This window comes from Xiphophorus couchianus, chromosome 23 (assembly GCF_001444195.1).
Source record: "Xiphophorus couchianus chromosome 23, X_couchianus-1.0, whole genome shotgun sequence".
NCBI classification, from domain to species: domain Eukaryota; kingdom Metazoa; phylum Chordata; class Actinopteri; order Cyprinodontiformes; family Poeciliidae; genus Xiphophorus; species Xiphophorus couchianus.
Window position 1 is genome coordinate 1,867,717 of NC_040250.1, and position 21,166 is coordinate 1,888,882.

The 21,166-nt window shown below is 38.7% G+C and overlaps 1 protein-coding gene across 2 annotated transcripts; it reads left to right on the forward strand.

The window, feature by feature from the left end:
* Positions 1-1,586: 1,586 nt before the first annotated feature.
* On the forward strand, positions 1,587-20,360 carry elovl6 (ELOVL fatty acid elongase 6). 2 transcript variants are annotated; one of them, XM_028009371.1, is made up of 4 exons: positions 1,587-2,204; positions 17,483-17,614; positions 18,009-18,160; positions 18,700-20,360. In XM_028009371.1, exons 1-4 carry the CDS (start codon positions 2,122-2,124, stop codon positions 19,140-19,142), a joined length of 810 nt encoding a protein of 269 aa, XP_027865172.1. In that variant the 5' UTR covers positions 1,587-2,121; the 3' UTR covers positions 19,143-20,360. The 2 variants fall into 2 exon arrangements, with proteins under 2 accessions (XP_027865172.1, XP_027865173.1); XM_028009372.1 differs by lacking the exon at positions 1,587-2,204 and adding an exon at positions 6,209-6,231.
* Positions 20,361-21,166: the final 806 nt, after the last annotated feature.

The window sequence follows — 21,166 nt, forward strand, 5'->3', positions numbered from 1 at the left end:
TTTATCATCAGGTTTTAATCTTAGTGCTCATTCTCAATCAATCTAATTTCCTGAGAAGTATATAGACAACTTCTGATTCTTCTTTCATGCAAAAGCAATTCACCTCTCACAGTGATTGTGAAAATATCCAGAGTAACTAATTTATGATAGATATTATAAGATAAGATAAGATAATTTTATTAGTCTCCCATAGGAGAAATTTGTCTTGGAAACATACACTGAAATAGATTAGTTCAAACACTTCTGCCTCAGATCATAGAACTGGGAGTCCAGAATGCACTTGTCCTATTTAGTTTGTGAAAACTGCAGATTGACAATAAGGTTTATGCTCAACAATTCCTGATGGCTCAGTCAGGTTAGTCTTAGAACTTTTCTCCACATGTTGAGACTCACATGTCTGAACATTTTGGTCTTTTTGTTCATTTCTTTATATGGTAATTTTTTTGGTTCATATGTTTCTGAGACAGGTTTCATGGTTACCCCTTTCTTCCCTGCTACTTCAGTACAAACTGATATAATCACATTTCACTGTAGCTGTGATTATAAATTACATCATTTCAAAGACTTGTCAGATTATATTGAGTTATGAACAGACATGATAAGTGAACATGAACCAATGCTTCTATACCGCAGAGCAGCAAAACATTGTAGTTTACCATCAGTGTGTGAGTGGGTGAATGGCAGGGTGTGAGTTTTTATTGGCTAGGTACACCCATGACACCATCACCATTTTATCTCAGGACCAAAACAAAGGAACCAATCAAAATCACCTATACACTAACTCTAAAATGTTTAAAATTAGCAGTTAACATGTAGTTTGTCCTCTGGGAAGAAAACAAGGTTCCTGCAGAACACATGCAAATAGCAACATGCAAATTCACACAGGGAGGATTCAAATCAGCAACCTTCTTGCTGTGTAATTAATTATGATAGAGGATAACTCCCTCTAATAAAATAAAAATGGACTCTTAAATCATAAGATAATAGCTACAAGTTGAACCTGAGGGAAAATCAGGGTTAGATATTGGTTAAACGGCAGCACTTTTATTTCAGCTTGACTTTTTCTTATCTAGTCAACATTTTTAACATTGAACTGAGCAAACAAAGCAGAAAAAAAGAGAAGTGAGATATCATTAATAATTTATAATTTATTAAACTGAACACATTTTAATGTCAGGCAAAGATAAGCATAATAAATACAAACTGCTCTTCCCAGACTATGATTTAATTTACTGAGGGGAAATAAAAAGCTGTGCAAACTAACCTTGACCAATGAGAATTAAATAATTGTAGCCTAAACACGATGACCGCAACAGTATTTTGTCTTTAGAAAGTGTATTGGATCTCGTTTTTACCACCGCGCCTCCCAACTCAATGTTTACACCCCAACGTGAAATGACTGCAAACAGAAACTCAGTTATTCAACTGTCTGAACATTTTACAGAATCTTTTCTGGATGGCAGGTCATCAACAAAACACTTGTCCTTTCCTTCTTCTTTTCCAGCAGTAATTGTACAACGCATACATAAAACCACCTGACCAAAGGTGCTGGAACTCCTCTTGGGTTGCTAGGTAACGGCTCAACGCCCGTTGACTGTGCCTTAACAGTAATAGTGCGCCCACCATTTCAGCTTCCCAAGCTGCATTTTGTTTGGAAATTTTGGATATGCTGTTAGGAAAAATCTGAGAATACTGAACAGTCTGTAGCTTAATGATTTTGACTATTATGAAGCTGAACTTGTTAGACTGATAGTCTACGGGAGGAGTTGAGTTATTTCAGGGGAGCCTGGCGGACCCTCAGAAGCAGCTGGGTTTGCTTATGCCTCGGGCCTTTGACAACCGAAACAACACCGTTGAAAAGTTGAATTGTACTGATAGCAGCATGTGAGTGACGGCGCTAGGACCCGTAGACCTCATTCCTTCAGGAAGAGGGTGTTGGCTCCGTCAGCCGGTGGCGGAGGAGGAGAGAGCGGGGAGGGACTGCCGAGGTGCTGCTGAAAGCGGCGTGAGCGATGCGAGTCCGGGGCTGAGGAGGACAGAACAGGAGCAGAGCCAGCAGAAAGCATCCAGTCCGAGCGTCGCTTTGTTCCACAACCTGACAGAAGCCGAACACGGAGAGCCATGTCGGTTTTAGCTCTACAAGAATATGAATTTGAGAGGCAGTTCAACGAGGAGGAAGCCATCCGATGGATGCAGGAGAACTGGTAAGGCTAGCTCCCTCCCTAACGTTAGCGCCTCGTTTTTAATCCCGCCTAACAGTTACTGTCACCGGCGTTGGATTGGGGATTCAGCTCGGTGACCTGCTGCTAAATTTGAACCGTGTAACAGCATCAGCTTTGCTCACTGGGATTAAAGCGGTTATATCATGCTCCCTGTCAGTATATAAACTGAAAAGGAAGCAAATAATCACACAGGCCTTCAGAAAATGAGACTAAAAACAGCTGAAAACCGGCTGCTGCTGTTTATCTTCCTTTTCAGTGACGATTTGTCCTTGACGTCCTGCCATTTATACTCCATCATCATCATCATGGTTTCGTAAAGGTCATCCATCCTCCAGCTGCCTCATCCATTCAGTCAGTGGGCCAGTAGTTTATTAAGCCAAGCCTGGCCATATGCTGACACACCACACACTCCCCAGTCTGCCTCAGGGCGTCCGATTCTTACCAAACATCACATTTATAAGCTTTTACTGCACAACAACAAAGCAAAAACAATTGTTTACATCCATGTTATTGCAAACCTCATCCCTTCTTGGTCAAAAAGAAGGGATGAAGGGTTTGTTCTTAAACAAACATGCAAGTGTTTGTTTAAGAAGGGATGATTTGTGGGCCACAACCGAAAAAAGCAAATTAAACAGAAGATAAATAATGTCTTAAAGCTTTAGTATCTCAAACTGAGGTGTGTGTACCACCAGTGGTACATGGACTGCCTGTTAGAGGTACTCAGATGAAATGTGGGTGTTATATTATTACTCATATGGTCTGGTTAGTTAAATATGACCTACAATGCTTAGGGTAGGTCACTAAACATGTTCATGACATTTTTGCACAAAATCATTCTTAGATAATGAGATTTCAGTCTGATCAGACATTTTGAACTCCTTTCAGAATTAGCAGCTTTATATCCAAAGACTCTGCTGCTGATCATGGCCCCCCATCACAATGTTTAAAGAAAATGGCTGCAAACAGATGTGCAATTATACAACCTCTGACCCAAACAGACTCAAAAGCAGAAGCAGAGCCTCCTGCACAACCAACAAGAATGTAGCAACTTCTGAATGGTAAGTCAACAACAAAACTTTTCATTTCCAGCAGCCATTGTACAGCTCATACAGCAATAAGACCAGCTGACCAAATTGTGCTGGAGCTCCTTGGGTTGCTAGGAGAGGGGCTGGCTCGTTGAGGTTGCCAGGTAACGGTGCAGCGCTAACCAATTGTGACTTAACAATCAGGAGATTTTTGAACTTTCTAGAAACAAAAAATCATTTACCTATTTTCCATAATCGGCTGGGTGTTTGTTTAAGCTCTGGGCTGTTTCTACAAACAGATGAAACCCAAATGGAAGTACAGAATCACGCAAAATATGAATTTTGCTTAATAGATCCTATTTACATAATAGTAAACTATTAATGCCCAATGAACTTCAATTTCACAATTTAAATTAAATTTAACATAAGCTGCTGAATATTGTGAAATGTGAGGATTTGGTTAAACCATTTCTGGTTTTCTAATAGAATAGAAAAGAAATATCCTTTAATGTCCATCGGTGGAGAATTTGTTGTGCATCAGCAGCAAATTGACAGGAAGAATTCAGATACATATTTAGTAAAGGTAACAAAAAATGGAAGAGACTTTACAGTAAGAAAAAAACTGTTCAATTCTTAAAAATAGCATAATTCAAGTTCTAAGAAATGCTCAACTTTCCCACATGGATGAAGGAACTTTCTGTTAATTTTTCCAACTTTACACTTTTACATTTCAACATTTCAGATTTAAAATATATATTTTGCAATCAAAATATGTATATATATATGTGTGTGTGTTAAAACACAACATACTGACAAAGTCCAACTCCTGTTGCAGCTCTGCTTTAGAATGGCAGTTACTAAAAAACTTAACTGCCTAATGTCAAAGTCTTTCAGCTTCTGCTAATGAGTTATTATTAATGATTAATAATGAGTTAATATTAATGCAATTTTTATGTAACAAAATACATAATAGCCTATTTCTAAAAAATACACATTGTTATTAACATATAGAAGATAATCTATTGTGCTTCTCATTTCCCTGATGATGAATTTTAGCAGAAACTAAAGCTATGATGAGTGATTGTTTGCCCAGGGCGACGTCTGCCAGGCTTTTGCACAACCTACAACATTGATAAGCCCCGATGTTCAACTGTCACTTTTGATTTTAAGCAAATATTGCTGAGCAGCTGTGTGCGTTTTTATGTAGGTCATGTGCAGGTCCAGCCAAGCGTCCTCTGCTTTGACTCACTGGGGGGTCAGTTTTGTCCAAACCAGGTTGAACAAAGAACTGACTTCGAGCAAAACTAAGCAAGCTGTGTGTAAAGTTGGAGTGTACGCTTCATTAAAGATGCTGCAGGGTTTCTGGGAAGGCAGGATGTGTGAGGAGAAGTTGTTCATTTAGAGTCTGTCTGGTCTTACTCAGAGGTGACTGCAGAAAACAGCCACATTTCAAACAAATTCAACCTAACCAGACCTCCTGAAGCCCTGGTTTGGACAGTTCTGTCCTTATTCATTTAGATGTGTGTGTGGGTGTGTGTGTGTGAGAGAAATAGAGAGAGAGACAGGCAGGCTGGAGCTGTCCATACCCTGGTACTGACAGCTGACCAATCACAATCATCTTCTGATGTCTGCTGACAGAGCATTAACCAATCACGTTGCGGCTGCTCTGTGCCCACGCCTTGTGTCGTTTGTGTAGTAGGAAGGAGACTGGAGCGGGTCGGCGCACATGGCCTCAGAGGCAGCAAGGGCAGAAAAATGAGATGAGATTGCTTATTAGCTACATTCACAATGTAAACTGGAACTGATTGTGACATATTTTATATCATGAAGGTTCATGAAGACAAATGTAATGGTGTGTATTGTTGAAGAATAAGACAGCAAAGCAGTTGATTACGGTTTCATTTAACACAATAGATCCTAATTTTGCTCCTTGTGAACGTGAAGTTACCGTTGTGGTTTTATTTATTTTAATATGGATTAAGCACACTAAACCAACCCTCAAATGAATTCTGATTTATATCCAGAACCTGTTTAGGTGTGATCTAGATATGTAAATAAAAACATGAGTATATTTCCCTGTTTAGCTGTTCAACCTTGTGGATTTGATTGTTTGTATAGTTGGACTGAAGATCCTGTTTCTGTTTCTGGTCTCATTCTGGAAATTCTGCATTTCTTCTTGTTTTGAGATTTCAAAACAAGATGGATTAAAAACGAAAAATTTTAATTTTTTTCTTTTTAATCCATCCAGACTTTCATTAAACATCAAAATGTTATTGAAATCAGCATGTCAGACTTTTTCAAACATGGGTGATCGACCAGAAATCTGCTATCGGTGCACCATTAATTTGTGAATAAGAGCAATGTGTTCATTTTTAATATATCATGTTGTAAATAATTGTTTCATAATGAGCAATTAACTTTTAATCATAAATTCAAAAATGAAAGAAAATACATACAAATATCAGTTGAGACATGTAACATTTGACCTATTTATACTATTGAAACTTTATTATAGTGTTTTACACTGTAACAAAAAAGCCAAAGTAATTATTTTAGTTATAGCTCAAAACTCTAAAATGTGTTACAAAACCAATCAATAAGTGAAATATAATATCCTGTAGAAAACTCATCACCCCAAATAGTTGATGTATAGCTGAACTAGTTCCTCTGACAAATACATAAGTTTATTTAAAAAAATTAAAGCTACTCGACCCTAAATTTTCTTAAATATTTTGGTATTGTGTATGTTTTTTTATGCTTCAGATAAAGCAATCAAACTTGTAGAAATCTAAAGATGTTTCTCAGGCAGGGCTGAATGGAGACTGACAGCTCAGCGGTGTAAAGCAGGCTGCTGGGTTGAGTAAATATGGGTCGCCTCGCCGTGCCACGCTAACATTACTCCCCTTCCTGCTGCAGCCGCTATGGAGGTTTGTTCCAACCTGATGCTGCTAATGAACTCCAGGTCATTAGATCAAAACTAATCAGTAAGTGCAGTGACTGAATAAACTGATAAGATGTTACACATCTCTATAAAAAGCCTTCATAAATATTTGCATTTCTTTGTACTTGCTCTTATCGCTGTTTCACTGCTATTTTAGGAGCTCCAGCATCACATTGTACCTTGGTCATCAGAGTCATTGCATAAACAGAACTTGTTATGCATCAGTTAGGACAGCACACAACAAAACCTTATTCAGTCTGGAGAACTGCTTCATCACAGTTTAAATTAGAAACTGGTTCTAATTTAAAGGTATTTTTGCATCAGTGGTAAAAGACTAAAGGTAGTCTTCTATTCTTCAATTTTTAACCATATAAATGTGTTTTAAATCCCAGCAGTGTTTATAAAAGTGAGTAAAGATCAAACATCCCTCATAGCTTTTATTTCCATGTATGCAAATGCATTGAGAGCACTGCTGGTGTTATTCCAAACCAAAACGCCGAAAGAAATTCATTTTCTGACTCCACAGAAAGGGAGAAAAAATTAATATCAGGCTGTTCATAAATATTTTTTTTACAAACTCAAACATTTACTCTATAAACAGAAAAGTGCTTGAAGATTGTTGTACGTTTTCCTGTGAATTCCTGAACTGTCTGTGTTGCTTAGAGTCGACCAACTTCCAGCACCTGAGCAGGTGAACGGCCCATGACCCAGTTTCTCTGGTTTGCTCGGTTTTGCAGGATGTTTGATGTCACCCCACAAACTTCTCTTGCTTAGAATGAAAAAAGTAGAATTTTGGAAAAATAAAATATATTTTGTATGATCCTATATACGTACGTAGTGTAGGAAACATCTTCATAACATACACCACTCTGCTTGAGGTTGATTTTCGCTTTAATTCAACTCCAGTCCATTTGTTTAGAAAGTCCGGTTCATTTGGAGATGTGTGAATGTGGAATCAAACTCTGATCCAGACCAAAAGACCGAACTCCGGTCCATCTACAAACCTCTATCGGGCTTTGATTGAAGTGAATCCTGGTGTGGTTTGATGCATATGTGAACGCCAAGCGGACCAGAAATCGCTCCAAAAGCAGGAAATGGACTACGGCGCAGAGCATTCTGGGTAAACACAATCAGAACAAATGGGAGAAAAATGGCTTTAGGTCTTTTACCAAAAACAAAAGAGAAATCCTATGACCGTTAAAATCTGATGCCACTCCGATGTTTATATGTTGTGAAGAAGGAAGTTGTGTGCTTTTTCTTCTTCAGAGGTTTTTGTGTCATTTCCTTCAGTGGTTCTTGGTGCAGGCCAAGAGGGGAACCTGTTTATAAAAAGCTTCTGGATCGTTTGACAGTGGAGTGTGAAAGAGAACTGCAGCAGAACCAAGTCTTCCACATGTGTGTGAAGAACCTTTAAAGGGTTCTGTGGCCTGGTTTCAGTGTTTGGGGTCGTCTGAGAAACTTTAGATCATCGTAGAATAATCTCTCTTTCATCAGTTCACCAAACGTTGCTCTGTCTCTTTACTTAGGGTTCTTTTTACGTCTGCTTCACATGTCATTGTTTATTATAGGACTCTGTAGGCGCTTCATGTCAGCTGCTCAGGTGTCTTTTAACTGTAACAGTACTCACAGGTGATGGCATTTCCCTTTAAAATAAAGAGAAAGATGTGTTGCTAATCTTTATGAGAACATGCTGAAATTGGGATGAAAATCTTTACTTTCTGCATATGGCTTAATGGAACAAAGTGATGTTAGATTGCTTTACTTTGCAGCATACAGCAGCTTTAGCATTCCATGTTACAGTAATGATAAGCACAAAAATAACAGCATGTTTTTGATATCAGAGATAAAACTTGCATGATAATAAAGCACCAGAGGGAGCAGAATTTCTTCACATTTATAGTTCTCCAGTGAAACAGGCTGATTTTCCAGCTGTGTATCAAACATCTGCATCCTGCTGACTCACTCCTCCAGCCTGCAGACGTCACCATCCCTCCTTAGCATGCAGGTTGTTTCAACCTTTGTTTCAAATCGGGTTCAGAAAAGCCTCTCATGGTGCTGACTGCTTCTCTCAGGTCTTTGAACTTCAGATGGATCCCTGGTGGCTGTATCGCTGCTTACTGCTAACATAAGAGTCCCAAAAATACATCAGAGGATGAAGAATGAGCTTTGTTATGATCTGCATTTACATTTCCATATTCCCTGCTGGAAGAACAGAACAACGTTTACATGGCAGAATCAGGACAGGTTCAGCACTTCTTAAACACTGTCCTTCTGACGATTCACTTTGGGGGTGTGTGTTCTTTGTGGGGGGTCAGGTTTCTGGGACTAGATGGTTCAGGAGATAGCTGTCTTTCCTCTGAGTTTCACATTACTCTTTCATGAAGAAGAGTCGAGCCGTGTGAGTTTTCCAGACTGGCCTTGACCTGTTAAGTGTTTTTCAGAAAACATTCATTCATGTTTTCATGAAATTAGCACTTCTCATGTTATATGTTTCAATATTTTTGGACTGTATAGACTTTTTAGTTTCCACCAAGTGGCCTTGGTGGAAACAAAGGAGTGCAAGTTAAATATATTCGCACCTCTTTCCCAAGAACACATTTAGACATTTCAGTTTATTTATGTGATAAACATACATAATGCACTGCATTTTTTTGATCAGGAAGTAAAATGATACCTGGTCTTCAGTCCTTTTCTTTTTTTTGTTAAAATCTGAAAAGTGTGGCATGCTTTTCTATTCTGCTTGCGTCAGTGCAAGCAGAATATAGAACCACCTTTTGTTGCAGTCACACTGTTTGTCTCCACCAGCTGTAAACATCTGCAGAGTGAATCTTTGCTCAGGTTCTTCCATATTAGATGGAAAACGTCTGTAAACATCAGTTTCAAGTGTTACTACAGATTCTCAGTTGTAGTGATGTCTAGACTTTGACTAGGCCATTTGTAAACATGAATCTCTGGCTGCTCCACCCGAGGTTTAGATGTTTGTTCTGGTGTTAAACTTGCAGCTTAGCGCTGTTGTTTCTACGGTTTTGTGTTACTGGAGCGACACGCGGTGATACTGATGAGTGTCGACCTTGCTAACCCAGAATCCACCGCAGGCTCGGCTTCAGGTCCACTGCTCTCTTCATCATCATCATCATTACTGTCGTTGGCGTCAGAAATAGAGAAGTGTCTCAGGAATGAAGGTCTGCCTGAAGTATCGCTGCACTCTGCTGTCACTTTTTATTAGGCTGGAGAAGAAATGCTTTGATTTAAGTAAAGAGAGAGAGAGTGGTGAAGTTTGTGTGTATTTATTCAGGAAGCATGGCAATGACAAGATTATAGGTGGCAGCTGTGTTGTAGCAGGATGCAGACATGGCAACTTAAAGATCCATTATGAAGCGGCCAGGGTTTGTGGACATAACTGTAAATGAATGCAGGATAACAGGTTTTTCTGAGCTGCCTCTCTATGTTTTCTGTTGAGTGACTGATTTTAAAACCAGGTTTCAGTTCCATGGATCTGTGGAACTGACCTGAATTGACATACTTTTTGCACGCCGTGGCACATCCATAAGCGACGCTGTGTTGAGTCTGCTCACCATGACGGCCATGCAGCCTCATCCTCAGGCTGAAAACAGAATTACATCATAACTCCAGCTAATACACATCCAAATTACCCAGCAGCTTTAAACGACGCTGTCAGTGGGGGATGAGAAACAATTTATGTTTCTCATCATAAACTGCAAGAGTTACAGCATGTGTAATGTTTAGATTTGTCAATACTGTAATAACTATGCAGAATCCCTGATAACAATCCTACATTGTCTTGCATGCCAGTTATTTCTGCCATGATTTATGACCTCTAAAGTGCAGATTACATGATTTGTGCTTGAAAAGTGCAATTTTAGTTTCTTCTAATAATTCAGCCCTCTGCTGATTCTGTTAGTCCTCCATGCTGATCCCTCCCAAAGAGCTCTGACTGCGTTGTTTTTCACTTGTGCTGCCCCCAGCTACTTTGAAGAACCGCCGATTCAAGCTTATTCCCACAACCCTCCAATGCACATATTTACCCAGGTAGTCAGCATTTAAACAGAAGTCCTGCTTGCAATGCTTGTCTTTGATTTTAATATTTGTGTTAAAATGAGTCTTTTTGTATGTTGAAGCTGAGCTAACAGATATGACAAAAGTAGGAGAATAATGAAACACTAGCTGTAAAACATTTCTTTATATAAACATGAAGATTTTTCAAACGTAAAACCCTTTGTTCAAGAAAGTGTTTTCTTACCAGATTAACTTTATGTTCACAAACAACAGCAGTGGTAGTCTGGCTGTTCATTCCCTGTTTGTGCTGTCACTTTAATTTCAAGGTTCCAGTTATTTTCTAATCTTGAGACAAAAAATATTTGTCTACAAGAAGACAACAGGAAATCTCTTTAAACCTTCTGAGTCTATGGATAAGTGAAATGTCTGCGTTAGCTTCGGTATCTGCTGATGTCAGTTTTTTTTTTTTACATGTCAATTCAATAAGTAAAACTTGGTTTATGTTAAAAGCTGAGGTTTATTTCCGTCTCGTTTCTGTTTGTTTTTCTAGAGAGCGGGTTGGTCATGTGACTGTGATGATGATGCAGTGCAAGATTGTGAGAAGTAATGTCAGTGATGTGATCCTTAGAGTTGTTAGGCAATAGAAATATGCATAATAGCTATAAATATTGGTTTGTATGGCTCTAAAAGAGGAAAAAAAATGTAATATAGAAAAATATCCTGGATGTTTGAAGTGAAACGAAAAATCGACACCTGTTTTTGATCAGTTATTTTCAGACGCTGCATTCGCATCGTGACCGGCTGTGTTAGACGCTCATCTTAGTTTACTGAGATGTGACGGAGCATTTGCAGGAAAAGCTGCGTACTGGTGCGATATTTGTCACCTTCTGCACAGCTGGGACCTGAGAGCAGGAGGAACAAACTTCTCACTGCCAGCTGATCGATGTTCAAACTTATTTTGGGACACTAAACACCTCTGGTGAAGAGTTTTTTTTCCCAGCATTAGAGCATATAAAAAGACATGACATCATCTAAGAAAAACGAATGAACTTCATAACCCAGAAAAACTAGATCCATAGATAAGTGATGAAGGTGGTTATTCAGGTAAGGTTTGTGAAGAAAAAAATCTGTAGATTCCTGAGAGCTGCTGTTGCTTCAGGGCTTTAGCCAGAAGGCAGCAGCAGCAGCACCTTCTCTTGCCCAACCGTCTCTACCAGCTTGTCAGCTTTGACTTTGCCTTTAGGTTGATTTTTTTCCTTTTTATAAAATCTGTCTTCTAAATATACCTCAGTAGAGCCTGAATATCAAATACTGTGGCTTGTATTAACATTGGAAAGCAAGACAGCAAAGGTGGTGATCAGATGTTCAAAATCTAATAACAAGTATTTTAGATTTAAAGTCATTGATACTAACATATTCTCCTCAGCTCAGTCAAGACAAAACTGAAGGTAAACCTACAATGAAGTCCGAACCATGAGAATGAACTCTTTAGATCAGGGGCGTCCAAACTTTTGTCTTTTGGGTCAAAATTCTCCAGTGAATTTTATACCTGCTCAGCAATAAATTAAGCATGCAGTGTTTTAATAAAACAAAGTAGTTGGAGGTTTTGTAGAAAAGGGATCTTTAAATCATCCAAAATGTATGATAGGTTTTTGCTTTATTAAAGAAAAGTTTCCAGTTTGTAAATTCTTTTGGGCTCAACTGGAACAAAATGCAGATAAATGTTTTCAGCACTAAGAACATGATCTGGGTCAGTGCTGTATTTATCCAAGTTTAATAGATTAATTAATTTCTGAGTAGAACTGTGGATAGTCGTGGTCCTGTTTATTGTGCAGTTATTGCAACAAGATTTTATTTGTCTGTAATAATTTTGCTCTAATGAAAAATAAGAAGTCTTGATCTGGATCAGCCGCTTCTGCTAGCGGTCCAAATTTGTATCATTCTTAATCTGAAGTTGGGGGCTGCACAAAATCAGACCCTAGACCGCAGTTTGAACAACCCGGTATTAGATTAAGTTAAATTGAATCTAATTATATTATGACCCGAGGAACATCAACAGAGTTTGATGCAAAACTGTCTCGGTGCTAAATGGGGCTTTATCTAGTCAGTCATTCAAGCCATTCACACACGCATTCAAACTCACGCACACACACCTTCACACACTATCACCTGCAGATCGGATTTCTGCAACACTTCACTATAGGCTTCCTCCAAAGGATTTCTACTGTTACTCTAACATTCAGCTGCACTAGTGTTGATAAAGGTTAGAGCGCGCTCACATCAATACAAGATGTCTGTCTCTGCATGTGACCTGCTGCTCCATAAAGTCCAGAAGGACTTGTGATAAATCTATAGAAAGAAACTGTCCATTATGAGGCATTAATGTCCTACAACCGCCTGGAACCGTCTTGCTCCAAGCGCCACGCTCTTTATTAGCTATTAGCATTTTTGGAAATAAGATTTTAAATTCTCAATATTATTATTTGTTTTGCTTACTATTTATATTGTTTATTCATTTGTGGAATTAGAATTTCTAAATTAATGCTTCTTGAATTTGATCATCTCTCTCTTCTATTATGTCATCATTTATAATCATCATTGGCTTTCCAGCAGAAAATGTCCTCAGTCCTTTTAACCAACATTTTCTCTGTTTCTGCCATTTATTTTTGGACTTTGCATCACTGAATGTGGATGAGAAGGGCTTTAGAAAAAAGACTGATGAAATTTTCATTCCAATCCAAATTTCCTTTAAATTTCTGTTTTGTTACACTGTTGGCCTGTGCTCTAGAGTTAATAAATATATATTTATGTGCCATTTGCTGATTTTATTATAATAACCTGAAGGAGAAATTCTTTCTGTTCCAGTATTTTTCTACCTTTGAGGATTTTTTATTTCTTTGACAACAGAAATGAAAGCTCCATCTCTGATGCTAAACGGGATCTGTCACACATGCATTCAAACTATGTGTGTGCGTGCTCAGGATCTGACTAGAAGGAAACTCAGTGTACTCAAGACTTAAAGCTGAGGCTACATAGCCACTGTTACCTTTGACCTTTGGCCTTGAATGGCATTTCCCTGCAGGAGAATACAAAGCTTGTTCCTCCTCTGCTGTATCTGCAGCTTCAGACAGTATGTAGGCCACTGTCTTGTGTTCTGATCTGTTCTGCCCCCTCCCTGTGTGGTTGGTTGAGGAACAGTGATGTCATTCTGCAGTCCTGTTGTCATTCTGTGAAAGCAGCTTCTTTTGACATCGACCGTGTTGCTTTGTCCTCTGCTCTACAGAAGCAGCTCATGAGTTTATGGCTTTCCAGCAGAAACGCTCCTGGAAGTATCTTAGTTGTTAAACTAACAGAGCGATGTCTTACTGCCTTCAAAAGACGTGCAGATCTGACAAAACCTGGTGCTGTTGGTTGATCTTCAAGACAGAATCAGTTGTTTAACATGTTAAATGTGTCTCGTGCTGCAGATCTGTAGGTTGCTTTGAAGGATGATTACATCAAATCATTCTCTCTGGTTTATTGGTTTACACATTTCTTAAATAGTTTGATCAGTTGATTATTTTTGTACAAACCATTTTCTTCTGTCATTTATTTATCAAACCTTACATTATAGCACTGTAATTATTAATAGATCGGTTCATTTCTGTTTTTAAGTTGAGCCCAAAACAGAAATGAACCAATCCAAATTTTCTAGCTCATTTTTGATCTCCAGGGTTTGTAAAACAACAACCTGCTGCTACCAATACTAAATTTTATTTAACAATCACAATATAATGTGAGCACTTAAAAAAATTCCCGCTTTTAGCAGTGAATAATTATTTTTATCAGGATTATCAGATTACATCAAGAATGTAAAATGTACAGTACTTTGTCTTTAGCATCAGATAGAAACACTGACACCTCTGCATCATTCTAGATAAAGAAGATCCTTAAATCTTTATTTACATACTAATATTTACAAATCCAGCAGATTCCAAGATTAAAAAGAGTTGGAAGAATTCTCGAACAAGGCAACTCAACCTTCCTGTTATCTGCTGAAGTCTTGCTCTTTCTCACAGCCTGAGTTAACCGTAGGCATGGCAACAACATCCACACTAAAAGAGTGGTGGTTGGTGTGTTCACTGACCAAAGAATGATTGGATTTTTGCAATACAAATTGACTGGTCACCAGCCAGAGACTCTCGAGCTGAAAATGGGTTGAGTCTGGTCTGTAGTCGATTTCACAGGGCACTTTGAGTACAAATGCCTTAAAATAAATTGTTGCTATGGAAACCTTCCTGTAGTTCTCAAACATTTAGCTTTTTTTTACCTTCCTCCTGTAAACCTGATTCCTCGAGCCTTGTTTGTCCCAGTTCTAGTTGATTATTTTTAAAATTATTCCTCTGACTGAACATGTGGTCGGATTTAAGTAAATAGAGAAAATCTAATGTTTTTTTACTGAGGAAGATGATTGCTCTCATATAGCTTCCATATGATACGAAATGATCCTTCGTGTCACGTCATATTCATACTTCAGGGAAACAGGAAGTCATGGATTATTAATTAAGACATTTTTTGCAGTCAGAATGTGATTTTGTTAATAATTATTTCTTAAAAAGGGATTTTATTGTCACTCAATAAATAAAGTCAAATTATTGGTTCACATTTTTCAGAGTGAGATCATGTGGAAGCCATTACTGTAATATCCTTTATGCATCCGATATACTCTAGAAATCAAGTAATATTTGTCATAATATGTGTCATATTAAAAAAGACATTAAAAATAACTTTTCCATACTTTTTTACTTTGTTTTTCTTCTCTATTGTACAGTTTAGTTGAAATAAAAATGTGAAACATTTAGAGTTACTTATATTATTTTAATTTGAAAATGCTGTTTTTGAAAAGCATAATTCCTCAGTAACACAATAATAGAATAGAATAGAATAGAATAGAATAGAATAGAATAGAAAAGAAGTACTTTATTCATCCCAGCAGGGAAATTACTTTGCAGTTACAGCATAGAGACAAGACACAATAACAACTACCACTGAGTAGTAGTTGTAGATAAAATAAAATATAAAATGCTATAAATTGTAAAAATATAAAATGCTGTTAATATAAAAAGCAACTTAAGAGCAGTCCTTGCAAGATTAAAAAAATGCAGATATGTATATGTAAATATATGTACAGCAAGTGTGCCACAGTGCAGTTGTGCAAAATTGGACTGATTAGTGCAGAACAATGATTTAGCTTTTATTGTACAGTGAGATGGCATGTGGCAGGAAGGATTTCCTGTATCTGTCCCTACGACAGCGGAGCTGGAGCAGCCTATGTGAGAAGGTGCTCCGCTGTCTGTCCACTATGTTGTGGAGAGGGTGCTGTTTATTGTCCATAATAGACAGAACCTTCTTCAGTGTCCTCCTCTCCACCACAGTTTCCAGGGACTCCAGCCTTAGTCCCAGTACAGAGCCAGCTTTCCTGATGATTTTGTCTAGTCTATTAGAGTCGCCGGCTCTGATGTTGCTTCCCCAAAACACAGCAGCAAAGAAGATGGCACCGGCAACAACACTGTGATAGAAGGTCTCCAACATCTTGCTGCACACATTGAAGGATCTCAGCTTCCTTAAAAAATAAAATATTTCCGCTATATTTTGAAGGATTAAGGAAAATTATCCAAAATAATTAACTACAACATCAGGGACATGAAGCCTTCAGATCCAATGTTTTTAGCTCCCCTGCTTTAAACTAATGTTATTTTAGGACAGGGCTGATCTGGTTGGCATTTTCTTCGTTCCTCTCAGGATCCAGTCTGTCCACTCAGCCCACCTGTGCCGTGGGATTTGCTGAGTGCTGGAGAACGCTCCGTTTTTTCTGTATCCAGTCAACAGAACAGAAGACTTTCCTCTTCATGTGGAGCAGCTCTGATCTCCGCAGCAACTGCTGCAGCCTGACAGCATTCAGTTACACCTGCAGCTGGACTCAGACTGTAATAATCGTAGGCAGGTGTGGGAGTGTCTCTGTCACTGTCAGACGACAACGTGTGTCTCTCTTCAGCAGTATTATGGGTCAACTGTATTTTATTCAACACAGAACAAAAGTCAGGGAATTGTCATAATTCTTTTAGCTTTACACCATGTTATAATGATGTGTATTGCTTTGATTCTTTTAAAGCATGTTTGAAGAAACCTTGAATTTCTTATACAACCATTCAAAGGTGTTTTAACACTCCCACAATGTGCCACCTATTCCCACACAGCTGATCTCTGGAGCTGCAGTCTTAAAGCTTCTACCCCACAGAGCATCACTTCCCCACTCAGCTCCTCCAGACTAGCGGCAGCAGCAATTAGCAAACACCTGGTGGAACTGAGCTTAAAATACAAACTATTTCTCAGTGCAGCCCTCCTAAGAACGGTGGCAAACATCATTATGGAAACACATTGTTGTCATGATGTACTGAAGGTGGAGTGTTGGAAAAGTAGGAGGTTCTTAAAGAGACGGACGCCAATTTCAAAATGTTGGATACGGCTATGATGGGAAGTCAGATTTATTTTAAGTTATTTCTGATTCATACAGCATGTCTTCAGGATCTTTTGAAACTTCATTCTGTGTCCAGAACTTTAAGATCAAATAATCAGCTGCTACTGAATGTTCCTCAAACTCATCTTAAGAGAAAAGGAGATCAGGCCTTCTCGGTCTCCTACTCTGCTATACCTTTCCAGAGTGTTTTTTCTTTACTTATTATTACTCTTATTATTTTAACATTATACAAATATTTTTTTCTTGTATTATTTTTCTTTTTCTCAACTTCTTTTATTATAATTTTTGTACAGCACTTTGATGCAGTTTTAAGCCTGTTGTTAAAGTGCGATATAAATACATTTGAATTAGACATTGACATTGACCTCGGGGTTGAAAAAGCGAAATAGTGGCTTTACACTTAAACCAATCAAAATGCTTGAATGAATTCATTACAGCAGCCAAAATCTTGGCCGTGCCGAGCCAAACTTTTGTTTTTGGTCAAAATGTTTTTCACAGACTTTGATGATAGCCAATCTAGATGTAGTTTGTGTCTTTTGTGTTCTGTTATTTTAGTGTAAACTGCTGCTTATGAACAAACTATGAAAATTATTAAATGCATTATAGTCAGCATCAAAGATGAATAGCTGCTCTTCATTTTTACCTTCTTTACTTTTCCTTTAGTTTCAGTGAACATTAAGTCCAAACACGAGCCTCTGATTAACAGTGCTTTGGGACGATAAGAGCTTTCTTCAGCGATGTCTGTTGTTTATGCTGACAGGAAGAAGTCGTTCCTGTTCTCTGCGCTCTACGCTGCCTGCATCCTGGGAGGGCGTCATGTCATGAAGCAAAGGGAAAAGTTTGAGCTGCGGAAACCCCTGGTCCTGTGGTCTCTCACGCTCGCTGTGTTCAGGTGAGAGGTTGAAGCGCAGACAATGACTGGCTAAAGTATCTACAGTGTTTGGTCACATCACATTCCAGCTGATTTAAGCAACAGATCAACACTATGTAATAGTAAGGACACAATACACCGATTCACTTTACAAATGTGGTCCTATTAAAAGTGACAAGAATTTAAAACACTTCATAATTATTCTCTGCTTCATGTTTTTAAAATTTTCATAATCATAGGTGCAGGCGGTGACAGCACTTGATGTGTAAAGTAGAAACTGAACAGCTACTTCTATCGACTTCACAGTAACATGAAAGTTTAAAACCAGTTATTATGCTTATGTATAAACCCTTATAGAGGAGGCAGAGCTTCATTTACCTGATTTGTTCACTCTTCATCGTTTCTGTTGTCCCAGTATCTTTGGTGCCATCCGCACTGGGAGCTACATGATGTTCATCCTGATGAGCAAAGGGCTGAAACAGTCAGTTTGCGACCAGAGTTTCTACAACGGGCCAGTCAGCAAATTCTGGGCTTACGCCTTCGTCCTCAGCAAGGCTCCTGAACTGGGTGAGTCGAGACATGTCTGATGTTGTCTGACTGATGGGAGACATGCAGCGGTTGAGGTTGCAGTAGTTAAGTATTCTGCGGTTCTGAATAGCAAATTGAATTATAATGTAATTTTACATGAATGTTAAAGTTAAAGATGAGAGGATTTGTCTTAGATTGGATGAGAAAGTTTTTTGATCCAATTCCAGAGCTGAACCAACTACAGTAGCTAATCCCTTCTGTTTTTGGTTGTGGTGTACCTGAAATGAATCTGCCAACATAACTTCACTTGTTGAACTTAAAGATTAAGGACTTCTTCATTTCTGTTATTGAAGTTATAAATCATATGATGAGAAAAATCAAAGCTAATCACAGATATTAAACTTTTTGATCACTCAACTTTGTTCAGTTTTTACCTGGAAAGCAGAAGCACCAAAACTCCTGTGAAGCACTGGCGACCTGTCCAGGGCGTGCCCCACCTCTCACCCTTTGAGCACATTGTATCTCATTCTGAATGTTCTGCATTTCTGAAAATGATTGATAATCCCGTCTCTCTTCAGGTGACACTCTCTTCATCGTCTTGAGGAAGCAGAAGCTCATTTTCCTCCACTGGTACCACCACATCACCGTGCTGCTCTACTCCTGGTACTCCTACAAGGACATGGTGGCGGGCGGCGGTTGGTTCATGACCATGAACTACTTGGTCCACGCCGTCATGTATTCCTACTACGCGCTGCGGGCAGCTGGCTTCAAGGTTTCGCGCAAGTTCGCCATGTTCATCACTCTGACCCAGATCACCCAGATGCTGATGGGATGCGTGGTCAACTACCTGGTGTACTCCTGGATGCAGCAGGGCCAGGAGTGTCCATCCCACATGCAGAACATTGTGTGGTCCTCTCTGATGTACCTCAGCTACTTTGTGCTTTTTGTCCAGTTCTTTTTTGAAACCTACATCGGCAAGTCCAACTCATCGGCCAAGACTGAAGTCAAGAAGAACGAGTAGAGAGGAATGCCAAAAGCTTGGGATGCAGGGAGATAATTTAATAAAAGAATAAAAGGGAAGCGCAGGGACCAGTGGTGTGAGACAGGATTGGAATGGGATGAGAGAAATGTGTCATGGAGTCTGGGGTTGCTGGGATTATTGATGGGTTGGTGTGGGAGGTAGGGGGGAGAGGGGGGTCATGAAATGATTGGTGTTTGTGCTTCAGGTTTACAACTTATTGAAGACCTAAAAAGGAGGTAATGTCTCCCTTGTGGGATACGGAGGAAGTAGCACCACCATGATCAGAAGCCATCATGAGTCATTCACCTGAACTCTAAAATGTTCCCCTATGAATTCACTTTTAAAATCCTTAAATATAACAACAAAAACAAGCTCATTCTTAACTTTTACAATAGTAAAACCATCAAATTCGTTAGAATATGTTTTATTTATTATCGACCAAATAAAAAGGTACTCGTAATGATCGATGGCCTCATCGTTAATGTGAACCATCAGAGTTTTTGTCTGTTTCTTGTCTGTGTTTGTTGTTTCGCTTTAATCTGAGAACGAAAAGGTTCGAGACGCCGGTGAGCAAATGAAGCTGAAGTTTTAGCAGTTGATGTGAAGCGATGTGGTGAGGGGCGAACCCGTTGTTAATATAATGTGCATATCAAGATACAGTAGAAATGTTTAACATCTGCTCCAGTTTACAGTGTGGCTGATTTGCTTCCACAACAGTTGCCAATGAATACAAACCAGTAGGAAAGACGGATTGAAGCTGGCCTCATGGACTGAAGCCAGGCTGGGTTTGGATGAGATGCTGACCGTGTCCTGCTTCATCTCTGGTCTCAACTTTTCAGATGCACTGATTTCCGGAGCCTTGTCTGTATTACAGGGTTCCTACCAGTGAGGAATACTAATCTGTTGGACACTGATACCTTAGCTGGAGTACAAACATACTTATGTTTAGCAAGAAAACAAACAAAAAAACATCATGCAAATTGTCAAAAATCTGCTGTATTGAAAAAAGGTATGTATCCTTAATGGTGTCTGTTGTGCTATTGTGCATTTGCACTATATCAATGTCAGAAAACAATTGTTGCTGAAAAACCCAATGTATGAAGGAAGTGTGCAAAAATGTGACATGCTTGTGGTGTTTTCTTTTCTGTGCCATCATGGCGTCACGCGTACATAACCCGTTTGTTGGTGCTGAAAGTAAAACAAATGAGTTTAAATGCAGTCTGTCCAGTTTTTCTTGTTAAGACATTAAAAAAACAGAGGGGAGTTTCTGTTTTGATTTAGACTTCCTCCACACGTAGCCAGCTATCTGACAAACCAAATAGATTTCTATGTGATTTGGCCTTTTATCCACATGTAACCTCACTAAAAATTATTAATCATAAAACATCCAGCCAAATTGAAGATTGGCAATCTCTCATTTTTTGCTTTTTGTGTGGATATTAGAAACCGGAAATTTAAAGAAAAACGCACGACAATCTACAACAACATGTGGTCACATCTACACATGTGGTCATTGCTATTGTTTGACCATGCAGTGAAGGAAAGATGGCTGCTGTCAGAGAGGGGCTGATTTTTACATTAGTTATATCATAGAGTTTTTACTTGTTATTTTATAATTTAATATTTTGAGGTCAGCTGTTTTACACCAGCCATCCCTCCCAATTGAGGCTGAATGCCGTTCAATCTCCACATGCATCTGCGTATTTGCTTTTACATGATTCCCAGTCAACAGAGACTTGTTTTATATTAACATTATATTCTAATACAGTATTTAAAAGTAATTCAACCGCTCTGTCCAGACAAATGGTGTCATGTTTAATTCTTAACAGGAACTTGGGGTTGTTTTGAAGGATTGTGATTCCCTGACAGGTTTTACCTAGTTCCTATGGGGTTAGCATGTTTAATACAATGCTGAATGGAATAATTCAGAGTGTTTGTGTGGTTGAACACTTTTCTTAAACCGATTAAGTGTGGACGCGATTATTTTATAGAAACGAATATCTCCACTATGTGGTTTTAAAAAG